At 38.0% G+C, this 23,520-nt stretch overlaps 3 protein-coding genes across 3 annotated transcripts; all 3 read left to right on the forward strand.

Moving 5' to 3' along the window:
* Positions 1-79: 79 nt before the first annotated feature.
* Positions 80-4,211, forward strand: c14h5orf22 (chromosome 14 C5orf22 homolog). Its single transcript, XM_085930027.1, has 10 exons — positions 80-328; positions 1,048-1,193; positions 1,651-1,800; positions 1,902-2,032; positions 2,136-2,461; positions 2,600-2,662; positions 2,746-2,867; positions 2,973-3,039; positions 3,186-3,325; positions 3,722-4,211. The coding sequence occupies exons 1-10, from the start codon at positions 257-259 to the stop codon at positions 3,876-3,878; spliced, it is 1,374 nt and encodes a 457-aa protein (XP_085786153.1). The 5' UTR covers positions 80-256; the 3' UTR covers positions 3,879-4,211.
* Positions 4,212-4,918: 707 nt separating this feature from the next.
* LOC147046437 (uncharacterized) lies at positions 4,919-8,467 on the forward strand. Its single transcript, XM_085930995.1, has 7 exons — positions 4,919-5,164; positions 5,924-6,068; positions 6,161-6,256; positions 6,510-6,654; positions 6,895-7,040; positions 7,264-7,403; positions 7,573-8,467. Exons 1-7 carry the CDS (start codon positions 5,065-5,067, stop codon positions 7,719-7,721), a joined length of 921 nt encoding a protein of 306 aa, XP_085787121.1. The 5' UTR covers positions 4,919-5,064; the 3' UTR covers positions 7,722-8,467.
* A 700-nt stretch (positions 8,468-9,167) lies between these two features.
* LOC147046438 (glycogen debranching enzyme-like) lies at positions 9,168-23,422 on the forward strand. The gene is made up of 35 exons (XM_085930637.1): positions 9,168-9,298; positions 10,232-10,353; positions 10,617-10,827; positions 10,960-11,129; positions 11,493-11,696; positions 11,803-11,984; positions 12,115-12,226; positions 12,644-12,770; positions 12,988-13,090; positions 13,309-13,406; positions 13,680-13,819; positions 14,313-14,500; positions 15,201-15,324; positions 16,309-16,472; positions 16,594-16,695; positions 16,783-16,938; positions 17,003-17,153; positions 17,748-17,872; positions 18,032-18,144; positions 18,237-18,371; positions 18,533-18,663; positions 18,736-18,872; positions 19,014-19,147; positions 19,259-19,434; positions 19,578-19,680; positions 19,789-19,912; positions 20,211-20,312; positions 20,410-20,521; positions 20,651-20,786; positions 21,018-21,130; positions 21,305-21,498; positions 21,593-21,690; positions 21,837-21,924; positions 22,134-22,267; positions 22,426-23,422. The coding sequence occupies exons 2-35, from the start codon at positions 10,266-10,268 to the stop codon at positions 22,541-22,543; spliced, it is 4,593 nt and encodes a 1,530-aa protein (XP_085786763.1). The 5' UTR covers positions 9,168-9,298; positions 10,232-10,265; the 3' UTR covers positions 22,544-23,422.
* Positions 23,423-23,520: the final 98 nt, after the last annotated feature.

The raw sequence follows: 23,520 nt of genomic DNA on the forward strand, positions 1-23,520 counted from the left end.
ATTATTATTTTAATTCATTTAGTTAGTTCGTATTTAGGGGAGGGAGACGCTTGAACCACACTCCAGTCCAGATGGTGGCGGTAATAATCCGTAAAAACTGATTGCTAACCGCCATTAAACACAAAAGATGAAGAAATAAGACGAAAACGAAACTCTGTTGTGAACGTGAACCACCGTAAACGCTTCAAGTGTTTTTTCGTTTGTTTGTCACTAATGCGTTTGATAAGTGTGCATATCCCTCTTTTGTATCGAGCTAATGATGAGTTTTGTTCAACCAGCGCGGTTTTATAAACATCTGCCAGTATGGATCGTAGAGGACCACCACGATGTAAGTCAGTGCTACTGTGTTGTATTGTACTGTACTGTATTATATTGTACTGTACTGTACTTGAGATGTCCTGGCGAGTGCTGGCCAGATAAAATAGTTAATAAGACTTAAAGTAGGGACATGACAATGGAATTGTTTCTGCCATTTTTCGTGAGGTGATTTTCATGAGCACGTCGCGCAGGTCTGTTTTGCAGTTCCATACTTGTCAACTTTGGGTTGTGAAAAATAGATTTATTTTTTATCGGCGTGAAAAATAGGGAGATTTTTTTTTTATCGGCGTATCAATTTCTTTAGCCGCAGGGGCGGGGCGTTATTTGTCAACCGTTTTCTTGCCTTATATTAGGGATTGTCACCCGGTGATCCGCGGCCCTCTAGTGGTCCGTGGCGATATTGCACGTGGTCCGCAAAATTGGAAATGGAAAATAATTGTAACGTTTTAAAAAAATAAAATTGATTTATTATTATTTAGACTTTATTTATTTTACGTCAACTAAATCAATTGCAGTGTTTGTTTTGTGTCACAAATACCACATAAATTCAACTTGTGGGCAAGGTTAGAGCTAACAGGTTTACTGAGTGAATGGAAAATATCAAGCTATTTCTGCAGACATTTCTGTGTGGTTGCAGTTTGATCATTTAAAATTTAATGTTTACATTTTAAACAAATAAGTGCAATCCATTTTCAAAATGTAAGCTGCATTTGTTCTTGTCTTCTTTAGGTGGTGTGCCATATATATCGTGCCATTGCAACAAGACATCTCCCCATGAAGAACATTAAGCTTATTCATTTAGACTCCCATCCAGATCTACTAATTCCTGTCAACTTGTGTGCTGATACAGTTTTTGAAAAGGATAAATTGTTTAGGTATGTTTTGTCAAGAATTGAATGAAATCCGAGGGACGTTGAGGGGTTTGTGGTCGGGGGGTGCTCCAACAAAAGACGATGATTGTGTGTCTAGTGTGTTATTGTGAATGTTTTTGTGTGTCATGTCTTGTCTCTATGTTGAAAAGAGGCAGCATGGAAACACGTTGTGCCTCCGAGACAAGTGTAGTTGTGAAGAAGTACTGGCTGATGGATGGTCCTCTAAAATTTCTAAATCTCAGGTTATTCCTGTACACAGCCAAATGCGGATCTGGAGATATCTAGAAATCTCCACTTTGGCCGAAGTTGTCAGAGTCCTTAGGTTTTAGTAATGAAAAATATCACTGGGTTGTCTCCCTTAAATAGCGTCCCATATTGTTATGCTAACTGCTCACATGCATTAGATAGTAAGACTGACATATTGTGCTTAAAGCTATTGATTACAGACTTTTTTTTTCAGTGAGTTGAGTATAGAAAACTGGATCATGCCCATGGTTTATGCTGGCCACATCTCTTGTGTGGCATGGCTACACCCATACTGGTCACAGCAAATCATGGAAGGGGAACACAAAATGACTGTTGGCAAAGACTCATCCACAACTACCATTAGGTATTATGCACAAATTCCAAATTGGTTTTGATGAGACTATTTGTTTTCGTCTTGACTTGTCATCAAAGTATCTTTTACATAATTCTCTCCACTTTTGGCAGGGTGACAAGTAAAGATCATTACTTCCTCAGCGATGGCTTGTATGTTCCAGAGGAACAACTTGAAAACCCCAAACCCTTCAAATTAAATGTGATTAAAGTCAATCCTGTTAATCATCACCAACCTTTTGCAGGTATGTATTCAGCAGAAGTATCATATTAATGTGCCATATCATCTCCCATCGGCATTGCCAAAATAATTTGCTTCTTTCCCAACCCCCAAAATAAATATTGCAGAAATGAAAACGGAGGAAGATTCTGAGACGCAGCTTGCCAAGAAACCCAGAAGAGAATGTCCTCAAGTTGGGGATACCAGTTGCTCTCAACTCCTTCCAAAACCTGATGTACCACAACTCGCAGAGGTCGGATCTGTTATTAAAGATGCCAGGCAAGAACAAAGCTGCAGTGTAAAAAGAGATTGCAATGATGGAAATGAAGAAGGATCCACAAGTTATGTTGTTGAAAAGATATCAACTGTCCTGAATCAAACAGAGCCATACATCCTGGATATTGACTTAGATTTCTTCTCCTGTAAGAACCCATTCAAGGAACTATATACTGAGGTACCTACTCCGGCTTACTATTTCCATTTTGTATTTGTGGACGTTGTTACTGTGATTGTTTTTGTGAAGTGAATGTGTGGGATTTTATTTGCATTTATCATGCAACATAATGAATTGATTTATGGTGTCTTTTTGAAGGAGGAATATACCATCCTTCAGGAACTCTACAGCTTCAGAGGGCCTGCTCCGACTGCTAATGAGGTCAGACTTCCATAACACTCCAGAATGAACACTCCTACATTTCGATATGTTAACATGAATTTATTTTTTATTTTCATCTCCAGGAGGAGCTTAATGAATGTGTTGATCATCGTATTCAACAGTTGGAAGACTTAGAAGCAGCATTTGCCGATCTGATAGAAGACGATCGAGAAGAGATTGTTTCACGTTGGGTTGGCAAACTTGGGTAAGGATAGCTTTCCTCAACATTGACCAAATGTTCTCTCTTACTTGAGTTTTGTAATCCCCACAAAGAAATTACCAGTGGATAATTACTTTTTTGTGTCTTCAGAAAGGCCTGTTTTGTCCGCCTGGTTTCCAGTTTGAAGTCACGAAATCCTCACCCAGATTACGAATTGGTAAGAATGATCAATGATTGCCACAGATTCATATATGTAATAATGACTCTCTTTTTGCATTGAGTGGTTTTTGCTTACTTGTTCACATCTGAATTTGTTCACTTGTTGTCTTTATTAGCTATTGATTTTTTTCTTCTCATCCTCAGGTACATCAGGCAGGTTTAACCTGTGACTCTATCGAGTTGCCCCATCATATTAGCTCTGATGAAGAGATCGACAGACTTGTATCAGCTGTACAATGCTTTCTGAAGCACCTACCTTTACCTACTCTGGTGACAATGTCCAGGTTAGCAATTAGTTATGTTAGTTTCAGAGCCCAATGAGTCTAGGGCATTACAGTGAACCCCTGTGTATTTACAATTTGGCATTATATTATTTATATATACATATCTGTATCCAATGAACGCTTACTATAATGCAATTCGTCTTCACCAATTTTCGCTATTTGCTCATTCCCTATCCTCCTGACATAGAGGTAAATAGTTTATAGTATATATAATAATATATATATATATATATATATATATATATATATATATATATATATATATATATATATATATATAGTATAGGTAAATATAATAGTAGTAAAAAGAGTTTACTGGACCTACAAAGAATTGTGACTGATTGTATACTGTTGATGACTCTTATTCTTCCTTGTGCATTTTTATATGTGTTTTAGATCCAGTCTCGATGAATACTGCCCTGTCGAACAAGTGGATTTAGTCCAATGCAGAATACTGAGAGTACTAGAAAAGCAGTATGGACCATTGGACATACAAAAGGACTATGAAAATACTAAGACAGAGGTTCAGGACCATCAAGCTCAAACCCCATAAGAACTCCAGGACTGTGATCTAAATTGTTTTTTCAAGCACTGTCTGCGTGTAAATTTCTATTGTTACATGTTAGTTTCTGGTTTATGCCAAGATTGGTAAAAACAACAAAAAACTTTCTTGTGGATTTTTTTCTTGAGACACAAGTACACATTCTATGACATTAAGTGTGCGCTCTCGGAGCACATAATGGGGAGACGGTCGCCGTGAACCTTCAATCCGGCGCGTCGTAGGTTCAATTCTCGAATGTTATGTCGCGCCCTATAAGCACCCACAAATAAACAAAAAAACGCCTACCATTTCTTGGTGGAGATTTGTTTTCTGATATCAGCAGTATTTGGGATGAATAAAATATTTTCCCAATGTCGTCGTTGTTTTGCCATCTCCAATTGCTCATCAGCCGCTCTGGGGGGAATTTAGGACAGACTTGCCCTTCTGAAGAAATATACCACATACATAATGAAGATCTTACTTTTTTTCATCACTTTCAACAAATATATGAATGAAAGATATAACATTTCACTGTTTTACAATACTTTGCCTTTTAATACTTGTTTTAAATTTTGAAACAGAAATTTTGGTTAGGTTTAATGGTCATTTGGAAGCTGTGTCGCATTCCAAGTTGGCCCACTCGGTGACAGCAACAGGCCGCGCCGTTCAAGTCATTGTTTGCTATGCAACCACATGGATGCATGCCTATAGTGTTGCTAAGCTAGTAGGGGCAAAGACGCGTTTCATGGGCGTCACCGGCAAGAATAGCGAAAGAACAAAGACGCAAATCATGCGGCACACGGTTATACACAGTGGCGTACAATAATTATAAGAATCATGCGGCACATTGTTGTGCACAGCAGCGTACAATTATACCTGTTAGTAGAAACCTTACACAATGTTCATCGCCCCGCCCCCTTTCAAATGTTCTTGATTGATATCCCACTGATTGGCATTGACAAATAAAAAATAAACCTCATGTGAGTTGGTTGCGAAATGAACAACTTTTTTTTGTGGAAACACCTTATTTACATAATTTTCATGCGTTGCCGTTGATCGAAAACCGCCCCTGCTAACATGGCCGTGACGTAGGCACGTTAGTTAACCGGGGTGCGGCAGAACGTTGGCATGTCTTCATATTTTTGCCTGGAACCACCCGAGGAGAAGACTTGGATAAAGAAGTCACAACGTAGAGAAAATGAGGGATATCATTTACCCCCGGATCTTTGTCATCATCTTGTGTGCGGTGGTTTTTGTGGCAGTTTTAGTCGTTAACGGTTTAGCAGGGGCTGGTAGAGGTAAGTGGTTGCAATAATCTAAAGTGTTTTTAAAACTCCCTATGCGAGTGGGGCGTTGGTTTAAGGAACATTCCCACATGATTGAATACTGTGAAAATTTTCAGAATATCAATCATTTTACATGGACCTCCTTAATCATTATTGATTTTGGTTGGTGTTACCAACTGAGAAAGTTTGTAGCTCTGTTCTATTACTATCACGGAAAAAGTTAGTGTAGCGCCCTCATTCCAGAAAGTTTGATTTCAAGTTACATTTTAAAATCAGTCTAATGAATAAGTTGTCTGGAAAGAGTGCAGAGGTCGTGGGTTCGATTCCTGGATCTGGTCTTCCTGTGGGTAGTCTGCATGTTTCCCCCGTGCCTGCGTGGGTTTCCCCTGCGTACTCCGGTTTCCTTCCACATTCCATACGCAAATAGAACGCTGAATTGTACATGGGCACGATTGTAAATGTGAATTGTTCTGTATGTGCCCAATGATTGGCTGACAACCGGTTCAGGGTGTACCCCACCTATTGCCCAAAGGCAGCTGGGATGCCCGCGACCCTTGTGAGAATGAAGAGGTTTGGATAATGGATTGATGGATGAAATCTGGATATTTAACACCCAATTTCAAGCAAATATTTAAAGCCCAAGTTCTCTGTGCTCTGTCTGACTTTATCAAGTGACCAAGTGAAATAAACTAAAATGGGCTCTACCTTACCTGTGATGCTGAACAGGATGAGTGGGAGAAAATAACATTCAATGGTGACTCTGTTTTGCAGGTGCCTTCTATTCTTCAACTGGTAATGTGTCAGCCCGTTATGAGACCAACATTACTCCTGCTGGCTGGACCTTCTCCATTTGGGGTGTTATTTATACCTGGCTCTCCTTAATGGTCATATATATTACCCTATTTGTGTTCAGGGGGTGAGCAAATATTAGAATGTACACTGGAATCTTTTTAACCATTCATTCTAAGACCAATGGTAACTTTTTTTTTTTTACCCCATTTTCAACAGATCCTGGGCTCAGTGTGTACTGCCGTATGCATTTTATTTCTTCTGGCTGTTCAACATTGTGCTGAATATGATATGGTTGCTGTTGTGGGACAGAGAGTATGTTTATGGTTTCTTATTCTTCTTTTTACGCAATGCATGTTAATGTTAATGTGTCCTAAAAAATACAGTCTTATTTATCAGGAAACAATAAACAAAAAAAACAAAATACTTCTAATCTACTAGGACTATGTTAAAATGTGAAAAGCTGTGCCCACTTGAATTAATAACCCACATTATAAAGTTCAGATTATCATAACATATAAAATAGATGCTAATTTGATGATTTTCTCATGTCTGTTCTCTATTATAGGTTAATGCTGTCAGCATTGGTTGTATTGATCCTAGTTGTGATTACCAACCACAGTGCCTTGGGTATCTGTTGCTATGTCACAGATTACTATGGACTCTGGCTAAAAACTTATTATCCCAAAGACCTGACCTGTGTCAGAATTCTGGTAGGTGGACTGATTGTTGTGTGAGTGCAAGTGCAGAGTTGCCTAGAAAAAGCTCTTAATTTTTTGGTTTTTAAAAAAAAAAAAAAAAAAAAAATTACTTCTAACCAGTTGCCCGCTGGCCAGCACTGTCGAAAAGCGGTTCACGTCTTAAATATAAAATAACAATAAATACTATATAATATTGTGTTGTTAAAATTACAATAATTTCATTTGGTCTCTCTGTTGATTGAAACTTTGAAGGTCCAGAATGGTTTGGCGCTCTACACCACATGGACATCAATTGCTTCGTTGATCAACTTCACTTTAGTTCTTCAATTGTGGGGTGTCGCCAAGAGCACAGCAGCAACAGTGTCCCTTTGCCTCCTGTTTGCTGAGGTGGTGGGCTGGTAAGCTTACGAAAGACAACATTTTTTTTTTGTTTTTGGCCCTTTTACACCATTTTTTTATAGACTAGAATATTTATAGATTGCCAGATGTACTGATGCGATAATATTTATTATTATTTTATTGTTGTTGTTGTTTTAATTGTATTTTGCTGTGATGTACTATTGTGCCACAATACCACGCTATCATATTTATCATATTTTACAATAAGTGATCTCTGTCCAGGTTTATTCTGGAAAACTGGGTACTGGATCGTTGGGTGCGCTACATTCTGACAGTGTACCCGGTTGTGATCGTGGCGCTGCTTGGAAATGTCTTGAAACATTTTGATTCAGCTGACCCCAGCCCGAATGCCATCTTTATGGGTGAGTGTAACATCTCAGTTTTAGAGAAAGGTCTGTCAAACTATGCAAATGATGCTGAGAAAAAAAGCATTACACGGGATAAAGGAGTGTGGTCAGCCAATGTATGGTCAGCGTTACGTTGTTATTGATAGTTTGACTGTTCACTTGTATACTATGTTTGTGTCATTAGTTACTCTCCTGGTGTTGACCTGTATCCTGCTGGTGTTCCGAGTCTGTAATGTCATCTGGAGAAACAAAAGGAGACCCCTCTTCTCTCCAGGGTCGGCACGGCAGCTGAATTCACCTCTCGATGGAACCAAATTCAAGATCTTATCCTAGGTATAAGGAATCATCAGACCACTAGACACAGAAACCCTTTTGACACTTGATGACATTTGTAATTTTGACACTTTTGCTGTTGCTGTCACTGGCCTGTTCAAAATTCACATTTTACTCTAATGTCCATCTTTTTTGTGATGGTGCTTTTGGATTTTCAGTCTCTTTTTTTCTGTTGCAACTTGCTGCTTTTTTTACATTTTCTTTTTTAGCTTATTGAATTTCCCATCTTAACTGCCCAGTGTATAAACAATGGCAGCTTCTTTCACCCTTTGATGAGGAAAATACTTATTTTCCATACCAAAACTTTGCATGAGTTTTCTATTGTGCCTTTCAAATATGAAGGTTCTTACATTTTTATATCTGGCAGTTAATGTTAAATACGTCATTATACTTGTAAGTATGAAGTAGTTTGTTAGTTATCTACACATTTTAAATTACATCTGCTAATAAACATGCACTTTGCTGTCATTAGTACATATGTCTATTAAATGCATGCCATGTTTAGCTCTTTGTGTGTAATGTTCAATATCCTGTGTTTTTATTATTATTGTTACAGCGCAAATCTGCACTATATATTTTGTCGACCCTCTGCAATTTTGCAGCTTGCTATATTTGATATTAAATACGTATAGTATGTTTTTGTGTGTTCACAATCAATGCTGGCACTTATTACAAAATAAATCTAACGACCAGCAACATAAAAATTGTTTCTATATTTTCATTTGGGAATAAAGTCAAACGCATTTATTGACATCATTTGTCACGAGTCTTTCTGCAGTGTAGTGATTTTGGTCAAAAGGTTGTTGCTGCTGCATCCATTTGGTCAGATGATAGACCTCCGACTGACCTGAGACTTGATCCGTGTTGCAACAGGGAGACAGAAAACATGCAGGACACCGGCCCTCGAAGACCGGAGTTGCCTATCCATGCGCTTAGTTGAAGAGAAAGCCCGAATACGCATTGAAATTCCAACAACGTCCCAAAGTGGGCCTCCACGTTACCAGGCCCATCCATGCCCACTTTACCAGAGCAGCTGACCCTGTGACTTGAGTTGACATTCATCTGTTCTGATTTTGGTGCGTGAAATAAATTGAATTGAGTTTCCACATACTCCATGTAGTATGCTCGTGTAACTGCCATTGCAGTTTGGTGCATTGAATTCAATTATTTTAGATTATATTGTTTTGAGATGTCCTACTTTGTGTGCGGTATTTAAACGCACCTCGAGTCTCCCGACGAACTGCACGTACCGTGGAGGCGGGGCTTATAAAAATAGCAACCAAGATAACTCGTAAGAAATTGGACTGCCATTGTATCAAAATCAATTCATAATCATATGCATGCCTATAAAACTTAAAATAGCACAAAATAGAGCCTTTATGTTGGGAAAAAAATGTTTCTTAATAATTTTTGTTGCGTTGTTTTCTGTTATTACGGTAACCCCCATTGCCTGGGTTTTCTGCGACACGCCTCCAGTCTCAAATGTTGCAGTAATACAGTCGTCGCATAGAAATTGGACTGCAAGTTCCACTCGTCTGAGGACGGAGAATACTTAGGACGGACAAACACTTTACGGGGTCAGTCGTTTGAATCAATATGTCAACATTATCATAATTCTGTGTGTCGTAATTCCTGGTTTGTTATGGTCGACAGAGTGAGTGATCATAACAGATTGGAGAATTAAAAGCACAAGAGGAAATGTCATTTCTTGCACAAGTGGGAACAAGAAATGTCTTGTTCAAGAGGCAACGTTTTGTATGTTGAAATAACGCAAAATACGTTTTGGTTGTTACTCGAACACGGGACGTACGTTTGAAGGGCCTATCGTCCACTTGATGTGCAAATGCATGAAGAAGAAATTATCATCTATTTCTAATTCATGTTTCATCCCGTCTCAACATTGATGCATTCCGAGCAGTTTTACGGTTAAAACCGACCCCAAACGGCTCATATTTTGTGTTGTTTGCTCTGCTGCTATTTGCCAAGGCAGGTGGACTTAGTACATTTTGAAGCTCCGTTTTTTTTTTTTTTACTGTCATACTTTAAGTTGATCTAAAACCTGTTCTAGTTTTGCCGTTAACGGTTGACATGAGCCAATGCTGGCAAGCAAGCTCAACAGTGACAAGAGTTATATAAATACACATTGACATTATCAGTTAGATTCCTGACCTTGTCCAGGGAAAAGCATGAAGCAGAATCAAGTTTGACGTTTCTGGGGGCTCCAATGACTCTTAACTGCTTTATACTGTATCATTTCGGGTTGCCTTAACTACGAGGCAACCCCATCGTTTCCCTCTGAAATGATTAATATTAATAATTTTTTGGGGTGCAGGAGAATGGGTTTCATTGGTAGTGTGACATAATTACATTTAAGTAAGCAAGTAACTAAATAAGTTCATTTTAAATAAAGTTGGAGATGACTACATCTATGTCATAGTCAAATCAGATTAGGGTGAATGTTTTATCAGTCCTATTAAATTAATGTAATGTATAACATGTCCTTTTTGCAGGTGACCAGGATTAAGCATAATCCATCTACCCAAAATGCTGCCTCAAGACTTGAAGCAGATTCGAGTACTGATACTCAATGACAAAGAGAATTTAGAGAGGACCCTGTTCAGACTTGATCAAGGTAAAATTTGTTTTTAGTTCAAACTCAAATGATTTAATATTATGGTTATTAGTAGGCTCTAGCATGATTGCAACCCTCGTGAGGTGGTATTAGAGGGGTTTTGAAAAATAAATAAATTAATAACAGTTGCACACACTGAAAAAAAGAAAATTATTATATAATAATTATGTACATTATATAATATTTATTTTAAATCATTATGATTAATTATTTATAACAAAAGTCTCAGATTCCAGAGAGTTCATATATTTATGTTTCCTCAGGTTTTGAGCTCCAATTCCGTCTGGGTCCAAGTCTTCAGGGCCGGAGAGTTACAGTCCAAACTAACTACCCACCTGAAGGACAGGCGTTTGAACGAAACACTTTCCGTATTTTGACCTGGAAGAACCCGACAGGACGTGAAGATGACTCTGATAAGTTTTGCTGTCTAGATATCAAGGTGGCTGGTTCTTTCCAGTACCACTTTGGATTTGGGTAAGATTCCACTTTAACTGTAAGGATGAAGATAATTATTCACTTGACATGTCTAAATATCAACATCACTTGATTGCCATTGTGATCAACTTGCAGCTAACTCAAAACGAAAAATATTTTTCCCCCTTATAGGGACACAGAGAAATCTGGAGGAGGCTACATTGTTGTCAACCCAATCCTTCGTGTTGGATCAGAGAACCGTGTCCTCCCATTAGACTGCATCACCATTCAAACCTATTTATCCAAGTGTTTGGGTATCTTAAATGACTGGCCAGCCAGATTGCAAGTTGCAAAGGAGTCAGGTATGTGTTTCTTTTGGAGATGGCTTGCTCTGATTTTGAACATGCATCATAGTCTGCACCATGAGTGTGAGTCCAGTCACAGCAGAACACAGAGAGATGATGCGCTTGCATCATTTATTTTTTTATTTTTTCCACCCGGGCAGCATCAGGTGCACCAGTACAACCTCCAAAAAGTCTTGCATATGTGACCAAAATGGTTGCAGTCTGGAGCCCTGAAAGAAACAGGCCTCGCTTTTCCAATGCTTTTGGATGACAGTTTATATTGCTTGTTACCTTGAACCCTTCTTTTTAGAATGTAGTTGTTTTTTATCCAGAAGTGTGGGTTACCATATGAACAATGCGTATGTTTATTTTATTTCCTAGGGTACAACATGATCCATTTCACGCCTTTGCAGACATTAGGACTATCCAGGTCATGCTACTCCTTGGCAGACCAGCTAATCTTTAGCCCCGAATTCAGCCCAGATGGCCAAAACTATACCTGGACACATGTGGGAGCGCTAGTGGAGAAGTTGAGGAAAGAATGGAACATGCTGTGTATTACTGATGTGGTGTACAACCATACTGGTAAGTAACTCAATGTGTTATAAAAGTTTAGGTACAAAAGTATTTGGCATTACGGTTCTTTTTTTTTTGTAGTGATTTTCATCTGAGTACATTTTTGTATTTGCAGCCGCTAATAGCAAGTGGATCCGTGAGCATCCAGAATGTGGTTACAACCTGGTGAACTCTCCCCATCTACGTCCAGCCTGGGTCTTGGACAGAGCTATCTGGCATTTAACCACCAGAATCGTAAACGGACAGTACAAGGACATTGGCCTTACTGCTAATATCGCCAATGAGAATCATCTGAATGTAAGTGCACGATTGCTTTTTACATTTTTTTTTTTTTTTGGCAACTTGCAAAGGGAACGTGGATTGTTCAGCCAATTGGGAAAATATTGACAATTTTACTGTTGTGTGTTTGTGTTTGTGTGTTTGTCAGGAGATTCGAAGTGTGCTATGGAAAGATGTGTATCCTCAGATCAAACTCTGGGAGTTCTACCAGGTCAAAGTGGACAGTGCTATCGAACAGTTCAGAACTCTCTTACAAAATGGTATGTAGAACTGTTCATCTGAGATATACGTACAGTATACATTTTCAGAGGAATGAAACAAACAGTACACCCATTTCTTTTATTTTTGCTGTTGATTGAAACAATTTGGGTTCCAAAACGTGAATATGAGACAAGAAAAAGAATCAAATACCAAGCTTATATATTATTTCCTTTTATTTTTACACTGTGTTGTATAGGTCTGAACTATTTATCGTTTTTAGAACCGAAATCGCAATCCCAGACAACAAGATTTTTTTTTTACAGATTTTGTTGAAACATACAACCAGCCCAACATTGGGACTTATTTGATTCTGTCAGTCTGCTTCAGACCGGGTCACAACCTCCGGAGGTCAACCGTGTCCTTGGTGTTGAGTCGTATTAATCATTGTGTTACATATACCATATCTGTATTTTAAGGCGCCAAACCAGACCATAGTAAGACTGAAGGGGAAAAAGGCCTTATGATTATCCAGGACCCTGGTTGGCGACGTTATGGCAACACAGTGGACATGAACTCTGCTCTCCAAACATTTGTACCTCACAGGTAAGACACATTTTAACACAGTTCATTTAAATTCATACCTTTATCTTTTTTTTTTTTTTTCACACAAATACTTGGTGTCCACGTGCACCCCCATCTTATTTTTTTCCCACTTCAATCTATGAAGTGTCTATTTTTAGAATCTGCCAACAAGCTGAAATAATGTCTGAAAGATGTCTTTTTGAACCTTTTACTACACTTAACTTAATTGTTTTTACAGCTTTTCCCCACAGCACATTGAGGACTGCTGCCATTTGTTGCGACAGAAACTGAACCAGCTTAATGAAGAACAACTCCACATTGTGCATCAGCATCAAGAACAGGTAGACAAAACATAACCTAACCTGTTTATTTTGATGAGTCCATTTTTCTTCAAATTAATGATGAGAAAGTTATAAATCATAATGTGTGAGGAGACATCAGAAATTCAACTCATCCAACCGCCCAAAAGAATAAGCCTTTTGATGAAGGGATAGTTGAAAAAATATCATCTCTTATGACTGTTTTTATTTCATATTTGTTTGTAAACGTTTGCCTGCAGGCAGCCAACTGCATTTTGGGAAATGTTATGTATGAGCGTCTGGCAGGACATGGACCCAAATTAGGCCCTCTTAGCAAGAAGAACCCTCTTGTTACCAGGTCATTTTTTTATTCTTTGCTTGTATATGTCTGTTCAACCTTACCAGGAAGCATCAGTGTTTAGATAATTATGGAGTGTTAAATGATGGTATTTAAAAACAAACAAACAAATGGTGTGTTGTTGTTTTAAAAAAAAAAAAAAAAAACTGGACTACCAAAAATACTTTAATATGTTATTATTGATAAAATTAGGTTTCAGGTTATTTTCAATCTTAAAATAATTTCCATATTTTCAAAACAGTTTTTAAAAGGCCCTGATTTTTTTTCTCACAGGTATTTCACCTTCCCATATCAAGACATGACTCTCAAGCAGGAGATGCAGATGATAGATGAACCAGACAAGACATGTCACTTCATGGCTCACAATGGTTGGGTGATGGGTGATGATCCGCTGCGCAACTTTGCTGAACCAGGTAAACATTCGTTGATTAGATTTAAGGTCCTCATGCAGAAAGCATATTTGAGTTGCTTGGACTACAAAAGTCTCTTCGAGTAATAAAGATGGCGAATTTGCGAAACCGTTTGGCCACACCCATTACCTTGTTTTGAAGTGCTGCTCCAAAGACTGTGACGTAATAGATAAAAATACGTAATAGAAAATGGATAAAACTGAACGGAGTAAAAAATCTCCCCCAAAAAGATTCTAAAAATATCTTTGCAGCACCTGGAGAGATTAGATTACATTTTTCTACAATCCTGGAGACTCCAAGTGCACAACATAATGTATTTAAAAGCTAAAAAAAAGTGGAAAATTGGAAATGATGACAACTCAAGAAGGAGTAACAAAAAATAGTGCAGTTAAATTATTGATTTTAACTTTTTTCCTTTCCTAAATTTAATCAGTGTTGTCTGTTTGGCCCTGCTGTAATTGTCTGTGTCTCTGCTCTTAATTTCTGTTTACTTTAGGATCCAATGTCTACGTTCGGCGAGAATTGATATGCTGGGGTGACAGTGTCAAACTTCGCTATGGCAAGGGACCTGCAGACTGCCCTTTTCTCTGGGCCCACATGAAGAAATACACTGAAATAACAGCCAAATATTTTCATGGAGTCAGACTGGATAACTGCCACTCTACACCATTACATGTTGCTGAGGTAAGCACTCTTGTAGTAGCAGCATTCCGTCTCAGGATGGACGTTGATTGTACGGACGACGGGATGTTTTAAAAAATTCGTACTGCAATTTCTACAATCTTGTGCATTCAAAATACAACAGAAAAAAATTAGGGGTCCATGACCAAACCGCGTTAATGTCGCGTAGAATCGAAGCGTGTAAAATTGAGGCTTAGCTGTATTTTGTTAGATCCTCATTTGATATTAGCTCACAACAAAAGAAGAAGAAATCTCCCAAATAGCTGTGCACTAAATTCTCTTCTTTTCTCCCTGTCTGTAATGTAATGTCTTGTCCAGGCTATGCTTGATGCAGCCAGAGTGGTCAGACCCAATTTGTATTTGATAGCTGAACTGTTTACAGGCAGCGAAATCATTGACAATGTATTTGTGAATCGGCTGGGAATTAGCAGCCTTGTAAGAGGTACTTGTTCAAACAAACTAATATTGTTTTGTTTTTTTCTTCTCTTTTCCCCTGCATTTTGTGTTTTTTCACTTTCCTTCCTATTCTGTTTTCCTGGACTGAATGAATTAATGTGGTGTTACTTTTCCCAATCTCTTCACTGTCACTAACCGGCTTCATCCCTTTAACAATTATATCCATTCCTCCACCACCTTTTTGCCATCCTTAATTTATATTGACTTCTTGGACTTTACTGTGTTGCTTTGTGTGGTGGTTGACCAGTACATGCTAGATGTGGCTAGAGCAGTGTGCCCTAACCTGTATGTGGTGGCTGAACTCTTCACTGGCAGTGAGGAACTGGATAACATCTTCGTTACAGATCTAGGAATTACATCACTCATACGAGGTACGGTATTGTATTTTTAAAACCCCACATAGATATATTTATTCACAGTTTGTATAAAAAATATTAGTATATAATGAATATAAATATTTGGCTATGACAGATGTTTAATAATTTAAATTAATTATTTAAATTATTCAATTTTATTGATTTAATTATCACATTTACAATGGATATGAATTAAACAATTAACATGTAAATCAAATGTATATTTATTGTACATTTAAAATGCCATTCACGTTTGACTGAGGTACAACCTGGATGGTTAGCAGCCACAATTATTCACACTCATATCTATGGAAAATTTACTCCTCAATTAAACCTAACATACATGTTTTGCCAATGTGGGAGGAAGCCCAGAGAACATGAAAACTCCACACAAAAAGGCAGAACCTCAGAAATGTGAGACAAATGTCCTAAGAACTCAGTATTGAAGAACCATGTATCCAAATTGTATTATTGAAATACTGAAGAATCACAAAGTTGTCTGACATCCATCCAGTGAACATGAAAAAAAGAAAGGGGAAGTAAGTACATTAACTTATTTGTAAGTTACTCAAACCTATGTGACATCACCGGAATGGCTGTGATGAAATACTGGTAAGGTGACTGTTCGGCAGCTAGCTACCACCAAATCACTAAATAAAAAGTCATTGTCGAATGTTGTATTTACATTGCATTCAATTATAAATTAACATACTAACTCAAAAAACATTGACTGCTCTGTTCTATGAAGCTACAAAAAGTAATTGTCGAGTGTTGTATTTACATTGCATTCAATTACAAATTAACATACTAACTCAAAAAACATTGACTGCTCTGTTCTATGAAGCTACAGTATCTGGAAAATGCATGTTAACTAATAAGCACACTGAGAAACATAACTGAATAGCAATGAAATTTTTTTACGACGTTAAAGCTATAAAGTACCGACAAGCTTTTTCTTCTTTTTACAGTGTACTGTGTTTTGCACCCTTAATATTTTAGAGGCCATGTCCGCTGGTGATAGCCACGAAGAGGGAAGATTGGTCTATCGTTATGGTGGGGAACCAGTCGGAGCGTTTGTTCAACCAAGTCTCCGCCCACTGACGCCATGCATTGCACATGCCATGTTCCTTGATGTAACCCATGACAACGAATGTCCTATACAGGTGGTTTATCCAAATCACATCATGACATAACTAGTGGTAGAAAAAAAACATGATTATAAATGGTTCTAATATATTATATTTACATTATAATTACCAGTGTTTCTTTGCTTCCATTGTGCAGCTGCGTTCAGCACTGGATTCTCTTCCAAGTTCTGCTATGGTCTCCATGGCATGCTGTGCTACTGGCTCAACAAGAGGATATGATGAATTAGTTCCACATCAAGTAATATTCAACATACACTATAATACAATACTGCACTTTACATTCAAATTTATTGAAGTTTGTGTGTGTGTGTGTGTGTGTGTGTAGATTTCTGTTGTTACAGAGGAGCGTTTTTACCCTAAGTGGAACCCTTCTGCCTCCCTGACCTCTGCCAGCGAGGTTGGACCACAAACTGGCATCATTGCTGGGAAACTGGCACTCAATAAGTTACATCAAGAATTGGCTGCTCAAGGCTTCATACAGGTATAATTTTGGTCATTATTTTTTTAATATATGGATTTCTACATTTAATATGTCTCCTCTATAGGTCTATGTAGACCAGGTTGATGAAGATATTGTGGCCATTACTCGTCACTGTCCCAGCACCCATCAGTCAGTAGTGGCAGTTTGTAGGACAGCTTTCAAGAATCCTGATACACACCACTATAGAACTGATGTGCCACCAATGTTTATACCTGGTAGGAGAATCACACACATAACGCAAATAGTTGTGTTGCAGAATTTGTTTTTCTTTTTTGTCCTTAATGTCCTTAATGATCTTATATAAAGTATAGTGCCATACAGGAGATTGATGATAATGTTGTGCCTTTCATTTTATTTCAGTATTTAGCAGGGTTATAATAGTTTGGGATATTTCATTATACAGTTGGAGTTGGGCACAAAATGTTGGGAAATCTTTTCAGATCTCAAACAAAGATTTGGCAATTACATTTCTCGGCATTTGCACATTTTCAGTGCAGTTTCCGTATAAAAGTTGATGCTGAGCGGCAAAACCGCGAAATTAGTTAAAATGTAGTTTGAACAACCTGATGATATAAAGTTCATGGAAAAAGCTTACTTCAAATGTGATTGCTATTTTAAGACACTTGTAGTGTGTTCGGGAATCGGGAATCATTCAGGGCAAGTTTGACCATTTACAATACAATCGTTTGTCAAGGTAATACAAGTTAGAAACAGTTATTTGACTTTGATTAGTCATTTGTTATTTTTTTGTTTGTTTATGTCATGGTCATTGTTATGCATTGATCCTGTTACCCAAATCTTCTCTCCAGGAAAAATTGAGGAGGTTGTATTGGAGGCAAGGACAGTGGAAAGACATGCTGGGACTTTTGTAAAAGATGACAACTACATCAATGGCATGCCCGAATACACAGTTGAGATAAAAGAGCATATTCCGGTAAATAAAATACTATTTTCTTCAGCATTGTGTTCTAGAATTCTCGTATGATTCGTTTCATTTTTTTTAAAAAGCCATTAACAGCTGAGTACATGTTGCATGTTGATTCCAATAATCACGAGGATTTATACTTAATCAAATATTTGTGTATGTTTGCAGTTACAGGCCAGCTCAGTGGTGAACCAAGCTGGTGTGACATCTAAAGGTCGATCAGAGTTTGTACAGGAAATCAGCTTCAAGAAACTGACACCGGGAAGTGTCATTGCCTTCAGGTACTATAGGATTCATTACCTACACAAAACTGCAAATTACAGTAAAATCCCTGATTAAAAAAAACAAAAAAAAAACGTTCTCTTTCTTTTAGGGTTAGTTTGGACCCCAAAGCTCAGAAGTTGGTCGGGGCACTCCGCTATTATCTGTCCCAATTTAGCCTAAAATACAGAAAAGGCAGCATAGCAGATGAAAACCCACCAGACGCCCTGAAGATGCCATTGGCACAGTGAGTCCACATCTAGATATGTAAAATTTCATTATCATGAACATGATGCAATCCTTTTTACTTCACTGAATTAAAAAAAATGTTTTGTGTATGTTTTTACCATTTATAGCATCACTATTTTGTATACATGATTGATTATCTTGAATGAAACTCTTACGTAGGCTGATGTCAAAGTTGACGCTAGCAGACATGAATGTCCTGCTATTTCGCTGCGATGCTGAAGAACAAGAGGATGGCGGAGGCTGTTACAATATTCCAGGTTGGGGAACCTTCAAATATGCAGGCCTCCAAGGTAAGTCCAATGAATTCCCTTTATTTTCTGAATTTATTTGATGAATATTGTGGTTCTGTAAACTATATGCAGGACTGATGTCAATTTTGGCTGATATTCGCGCCAACAACGACCTGGGCCATCCTGTGTGTTCTAACCTCAGACAAGGAGACTGGTTAATGGAATATATCGTCAATAGACTCGTACATAAAGAAGGACCTCTTGCACAGGTAAAACTTTAACAACCTTAAAATATCTTTGAACTAAAATAACTGAGACATAATCACTCCCGCTGATTTAGTCTTGGTGAAATCTCACTTATACATTCCAATGAAGACAACTTGAGTTATTTCGTCATTTCATATGTGCAGGTTGGACAATGGCTCGAGGCCATGTTTACTTATTTGAAGCACATCCCACGCTATCTCATACCATCTTACTTTGATGCAATCCTTGTGGCAACTTTCACCACAGCTCTGGATGCAACTTACAAACTCATGTCAAGGTAGTTTTTTTGTATAATTATGCAACCAGTGTTTATGCAAATTATGCAAATATTATGCTTTTCATATGATGATTAATCGAGTCAAAGTTTCTGTTTTCAATTTTTATTTAGTTTCATTCAGAGTGGCTCAAGCTTTGTGCGACACTTGGCGTTGGGTTCACTTCAGATGTGTGGTGTCGGACGCGTCCCTGCCCTTCCTCCTCTCTCGACAAAAATTGACAACATTCCATATTGCATCAGCCCAATAACTGGCCAGAAGGAGCAGTGTTGTGTGACAGTGGCTGCAGGTCACCAAACTACTAAATTATCTATAATCTTTTATCATACCAATAGTTTGAAATAATCTGGTATCGCCACCGATACCAATATCTGGTATTGGTACTACCCCATCTCTATTTTACTTAATACCGATTCAAATTTGTTTCATCAGGTCTTCCTCATTTCTCTACTGGAATTTTCCGTTGCTGGGGCAGAGACACTTTTATTGCTCTCAGAGGACTGATGCTGCTCACTGGGAGACACATCGAAGCCCGGTATCCATCTATGTCTGCATGGATGTTTGATTCTTTTATGCCATGCTATTATTTCCTGTTTGGATACAGTAGATTAACAATAAATGAGGTCTTCTGCTGTGTCCTTAGAAACATCATCTTGGCCTTCGCAGGGACATTACGTCATGGTTTAATCCCAAACTTGCTGGGAGAGGGTCGCTTTGCCAGATACAATTGCCGTGATGCTGTTTGGTGGTGGCTGCAGTGCCTGCAGGTAGGAGGAAACAGGAATGTATGAATATATATAAATGCATACCACAGAGGTGCTTAAGGTAATTAAATACACAAATAAAATTCCACTTTTCATTTTTGACAGTCAAAAGAAAAATGCAAATAGTTAACTAGTAGTAATACGAACTTTTCAACATACAAACCGGAGCCTCGTGATTTTTTTGCATCTACTTACGGACAAATTTTCAACTTCCAAACCGACACCCCTGCATTGACCCCCCCCCCCCCCCCTCCCATTTCTAATTATCCTTACAATACTATACTATTTATTTACTTTTCAGGATTACGTTTGCCATGTTCCCCAAGGACATTGTATCCTCCAGTCTCCTGTCACACGCATGTATCCAACTGATGATAGCGAGCCCTGCCTACCAGGAGAAGTGGTATGTACCTTCACATGTCTTCACTGTAATTCAAAACCCACAACTTTCAGTCACCAAAAAAACTTTATGTATTGGGATATACCGTGTTTGTGTACAGGAGCAGCCTCTATATGATGTCATCCAAGAGATTCTGCAGCGTCACCTCGAGGGAATTTCCTTCAGAGAGCGAAATGCTGGACCCAAGATAGACATGCACATGAAAGACGAAGGTCTGAGGATGTGTGCGTGCGTGCGTGCTTGCTTGTGTTAACCACAAATGACGTGCATCCAGAGTTGCTTCGCTAAAATAAACGATAAACTTAAAGGCCTAAACATTCTTTTGACTTTCCTCCTTCCAGGGTTCAATGTTGATATTAACGTCGACCCTACAACAGGCTTTGTCCATGGAGGAAACCGTCTTAACTGTGGCACGTGGATGGATAAAATGGGAGAGAGTGAGAAAGCAAAAAACAAAGGCAAACCAGCTACTCCCAGGTAAAAGAGAAAAAGAATGATCACACTTGAATTTGCTAAAATAGATGGGTGTGAGACTACCTTTTTCTCTGTATGTATGTACATTAATGTTGGGCATGTAATTCACTAAAAAAAGGATGATAAAGCTTTTATACCATTGTGGATTGCTCTCAGCTGGGTTTCCATTGCCCTCAGAAATGTGCATAATTATTTACATGAATGGAAAAATGCAATGTTAAATTCTCTGCGCAGAGACGGAGCAGCTGTGGAGATAATTGGTCTAAGTAAGTCAGCCATCCGCTGGATTGTGGAGCTCCATGCCAAGGGACTGTTTCCTTATGATGGAGCAAAAGTTCACAGAAATGGTATTAAACACACATTAAAAATACGCATTTAGATTTGTTGCCCGATTATCTAAAACATTTTAATTAGATGCTGTTATATTTTATTTTGCATAACAACATGGTAGTGTATAATAGTTCATAAAATACTGTATATTTTGCAACCTAAATCTCAGATTCCATTGCATTGTGTTGCAGGAAAAGAGGTGTTTATCTTATACACCAAATGGAATGAACAGATCCAGCAGTCCTATGAGCCAAATTTCTGGGTGTCCGATGAGAATCAATCTGAGCTTGTACACAAAAAAGGTATCTATAAGGACAGTTTTGGAGCATCTAGCCCATGGTGTGACTACCAACTCAGACCAAACTTTACTATTGCCATGGTTGTGGTAAGTTGGTACTGTTATTATTGAAATAATAAACTTAAAGTTCTATGTGTTGACAGAGCTGTTTTATTTTATTTTGTTTTTTTTTAAATGACAGGCTCCAGAACTGTTTACTGTGGAAAGAGCCTGGAAAGCTCTTGAAATTGCTGAGGAGAAATTACTTGGACCCCTTGGAATGAAAACCCTTGACCCTGAGTAATACACCGTCTTAATACTAATGTGGAATAAAATATTTTAAAAAAAATTAAAAAAAAAAAACACTGGTCTAAACATTCATTGTTTTGTCTATATGGTTGGATTTTTAAATCTGTTGACTGATGTTGCATTTTGTGAACCTGCAGTGATATGGTCTACTGTGGCGTGTATGACAATGCACTGGACAATGACAACTACAATGTGGCAAAAGGCTTCAACTACCATCAAGGACCGGTGAGAAAGTCAATTTGAGTTTGATGATTGGTAGTAATAATGAAGGACAAGGACAGCCATTGTTGAAAACAAGGGGTCCTCTTCTAAATTCATCTTGTAGAATGACTTGAACCCCCTAGCGATTTTGGCATGCAGGTTTGATGTTGAATAGCATTGGACTAGTCAACTAATCAGTTCAATTCCTATTTTCAATTCTTATGTCTGTCCAGGAGTGGCTGTGGCCTGTTGGATACTTCTTGCGTGCCAAGCTCTACTTTGCCAAAAAGCTTGGTGAAAAAACCTATGCCAAGACGGTGACCCTGGTGAAAAATGTTCTTTCACAACATTATACTCATCTGGAGAGGTACGAATGTCATATGTTGTACATAAAAATGAAGCTCCCACTGCAGGACCCCTGTTTTGAGCGTAATGATGAAAAACATGAGCAACAATAAAGTTGTCTGTGTTTAATTTTTGCTTTCCCCCCTTCCACCTCCCAACCTCTGTCATTGTCTATTTTAGGTCTCCATGGAAAGGTCTACCAGAATTAACAAATGAGAATGGCCAATACTGCCCGTTTAGCTGTGAGACTCAAGCATGGTCTTTGGCTACTCTGTTGGAAGTACTATATGACTTCTAGAAAACTTCTGCAAGGCCCTTTCCAATATCTCTTTGACTCAGTTGAGATGAGTGTGTTAAATTCCAGCGGTTTTGCAATGCACTTCATGTTGAAATGAATTTAATTTGAAAAAATATCACACCCACAAAAGTATTTATTTCAAGTGTTTCTAATTGATTGAATCAACTAATGTTACATCGTTATTAGGTGGTTTAAATTCAACCAGAGTGTGAAATTCAACACTTGAGACTCAATGCCTTTACCCATTTGAACTGAAAACAGCTGTCACTGTCACAGAACATGGCAATGATCTTGCCATACATGTAATTATCTGAATGCAGGCTACAAAGCCTTGGCATGCGAGAGTTTATGCACTCTTCTGGGAGGTCTGTCATGTAAATTCTGTTAAATTTTTAAGGGAAATTCTGGAGGCTGGCAGCTCTGCATATGTTGCACTGACATTGGGAGTGTAACACCAGGTTTTTGTTCAAGATTTTTAATTCGAAGAATATGAAGACACAGTGGAATAATGTTATATGTACAGGTAGCAAAGGAATCAGCAATATTTAGTTATGTAGAAATAAGCAGAAGTAACATGCAAGCAACAGGAAAATATGCATGCACAAAGACAAAAAAAGAGCTAGTGCAATATTACCATGGCAACAACTGCTTAATACCATATTGTTATGGCTAGGATAAAAATAAATAACAAATACTGTAAGTGTCTGTCAATGTTGTGTTCATACTTTTGGATCTGATGTCTTCATTAGTTCAAGGTTCATGTTGTCTTTGTCTTGCTAACTTTTGGTCTCTTACTTTTAATTGTACTACTACCTATTTGTAGCACCTTTTATGTTCACACACTGTTTACTTACCCAAAATAAAAATCACCCAAGTCTACCTGTACTGTAGTGTTCTGTACTGTACTGTATTAATGCAATAAAAATTGATACAGGCTGCTCTTGTGGTTAATATAATATATATAATGATGATGATGA

This window comes from Syngnathus leptorhynchus, chromosome 14 (genome assembly GCF_054491065.1).
Source record: "Syngnathus leptorhynchus isolate UIUO chromosome 14, UIUO_Slep, whole genome shotgun sequence".
In the NCBI taxonomy this organism is placed as follows: domain Eukaryota; kingdom Metazoa; phylum Chordata; class Actinopteri; order Syngnathiformes; family Syngnathidae; genus Syngnathus; species Syngnathus leptorhynchus.

Coding starts and splice junctions, on each gene's coding strand:
- c14h5orf22 (XM_085930027.1), top strand. CDS start 257: ATGATGAGTTTTGTTCAACCAGCGCGGTTTTATAAACATCTGCCAGTA. Junction 1,801..1,901: donor TCATCCACAACTACCATTAG/GTATTATGCACA, acceptor CACTTTTGGCAG/GGTGACAAGTAAAGATCATT. Junction 2,663..2,745: donor CTGCTCCGACTGCTAATGAG/GTCAGACTTCCA, acceptor TTTCATCTCCAG/GAGGAGCTTAATGAATGTGT.
- LOC147046437 (XM_085930995.1), top strand. CDS start 5,065: ATGAGGGATATCATTTACCCCCGGATCTTTGTCATCATCTTGTGTGCG. Junction 5,165..5,923: donor TTTAGCAGGGGCTGGTAGAG/GTAAGTGGTTGC, acceptor TCTGTTTTGCAG/GTGCCTTCTATTCTTCAACT. Junction 7,404..7,572: donor CCCGAATGCCATCTTTATGG/GTGAGTGTAACA, acceptor TTGTGTCATTAG/TTACTCTCCTGGTGTTGACC.
- LOC147046438 (XM_085930637.1), top strand. CDS start 10,266: ATGCTGCCTCAAGACTTGAAGCAGATTCGAGTACTGATACTCAATGAC. Junction 12,771..12,987: donor CAAACATTTGTACCTCACAG/GTAAGACACATT, acceptor TTGTTTTTACAG/CTTTTCCCCACAGCACATTG. Junction 16,473..16,593: donor ACAACGAATGTCCTATACAG/GTGGTTTATCCA, acceptor TCCATTGTGCAG/CTGCGTTCAGCACTGGATTC.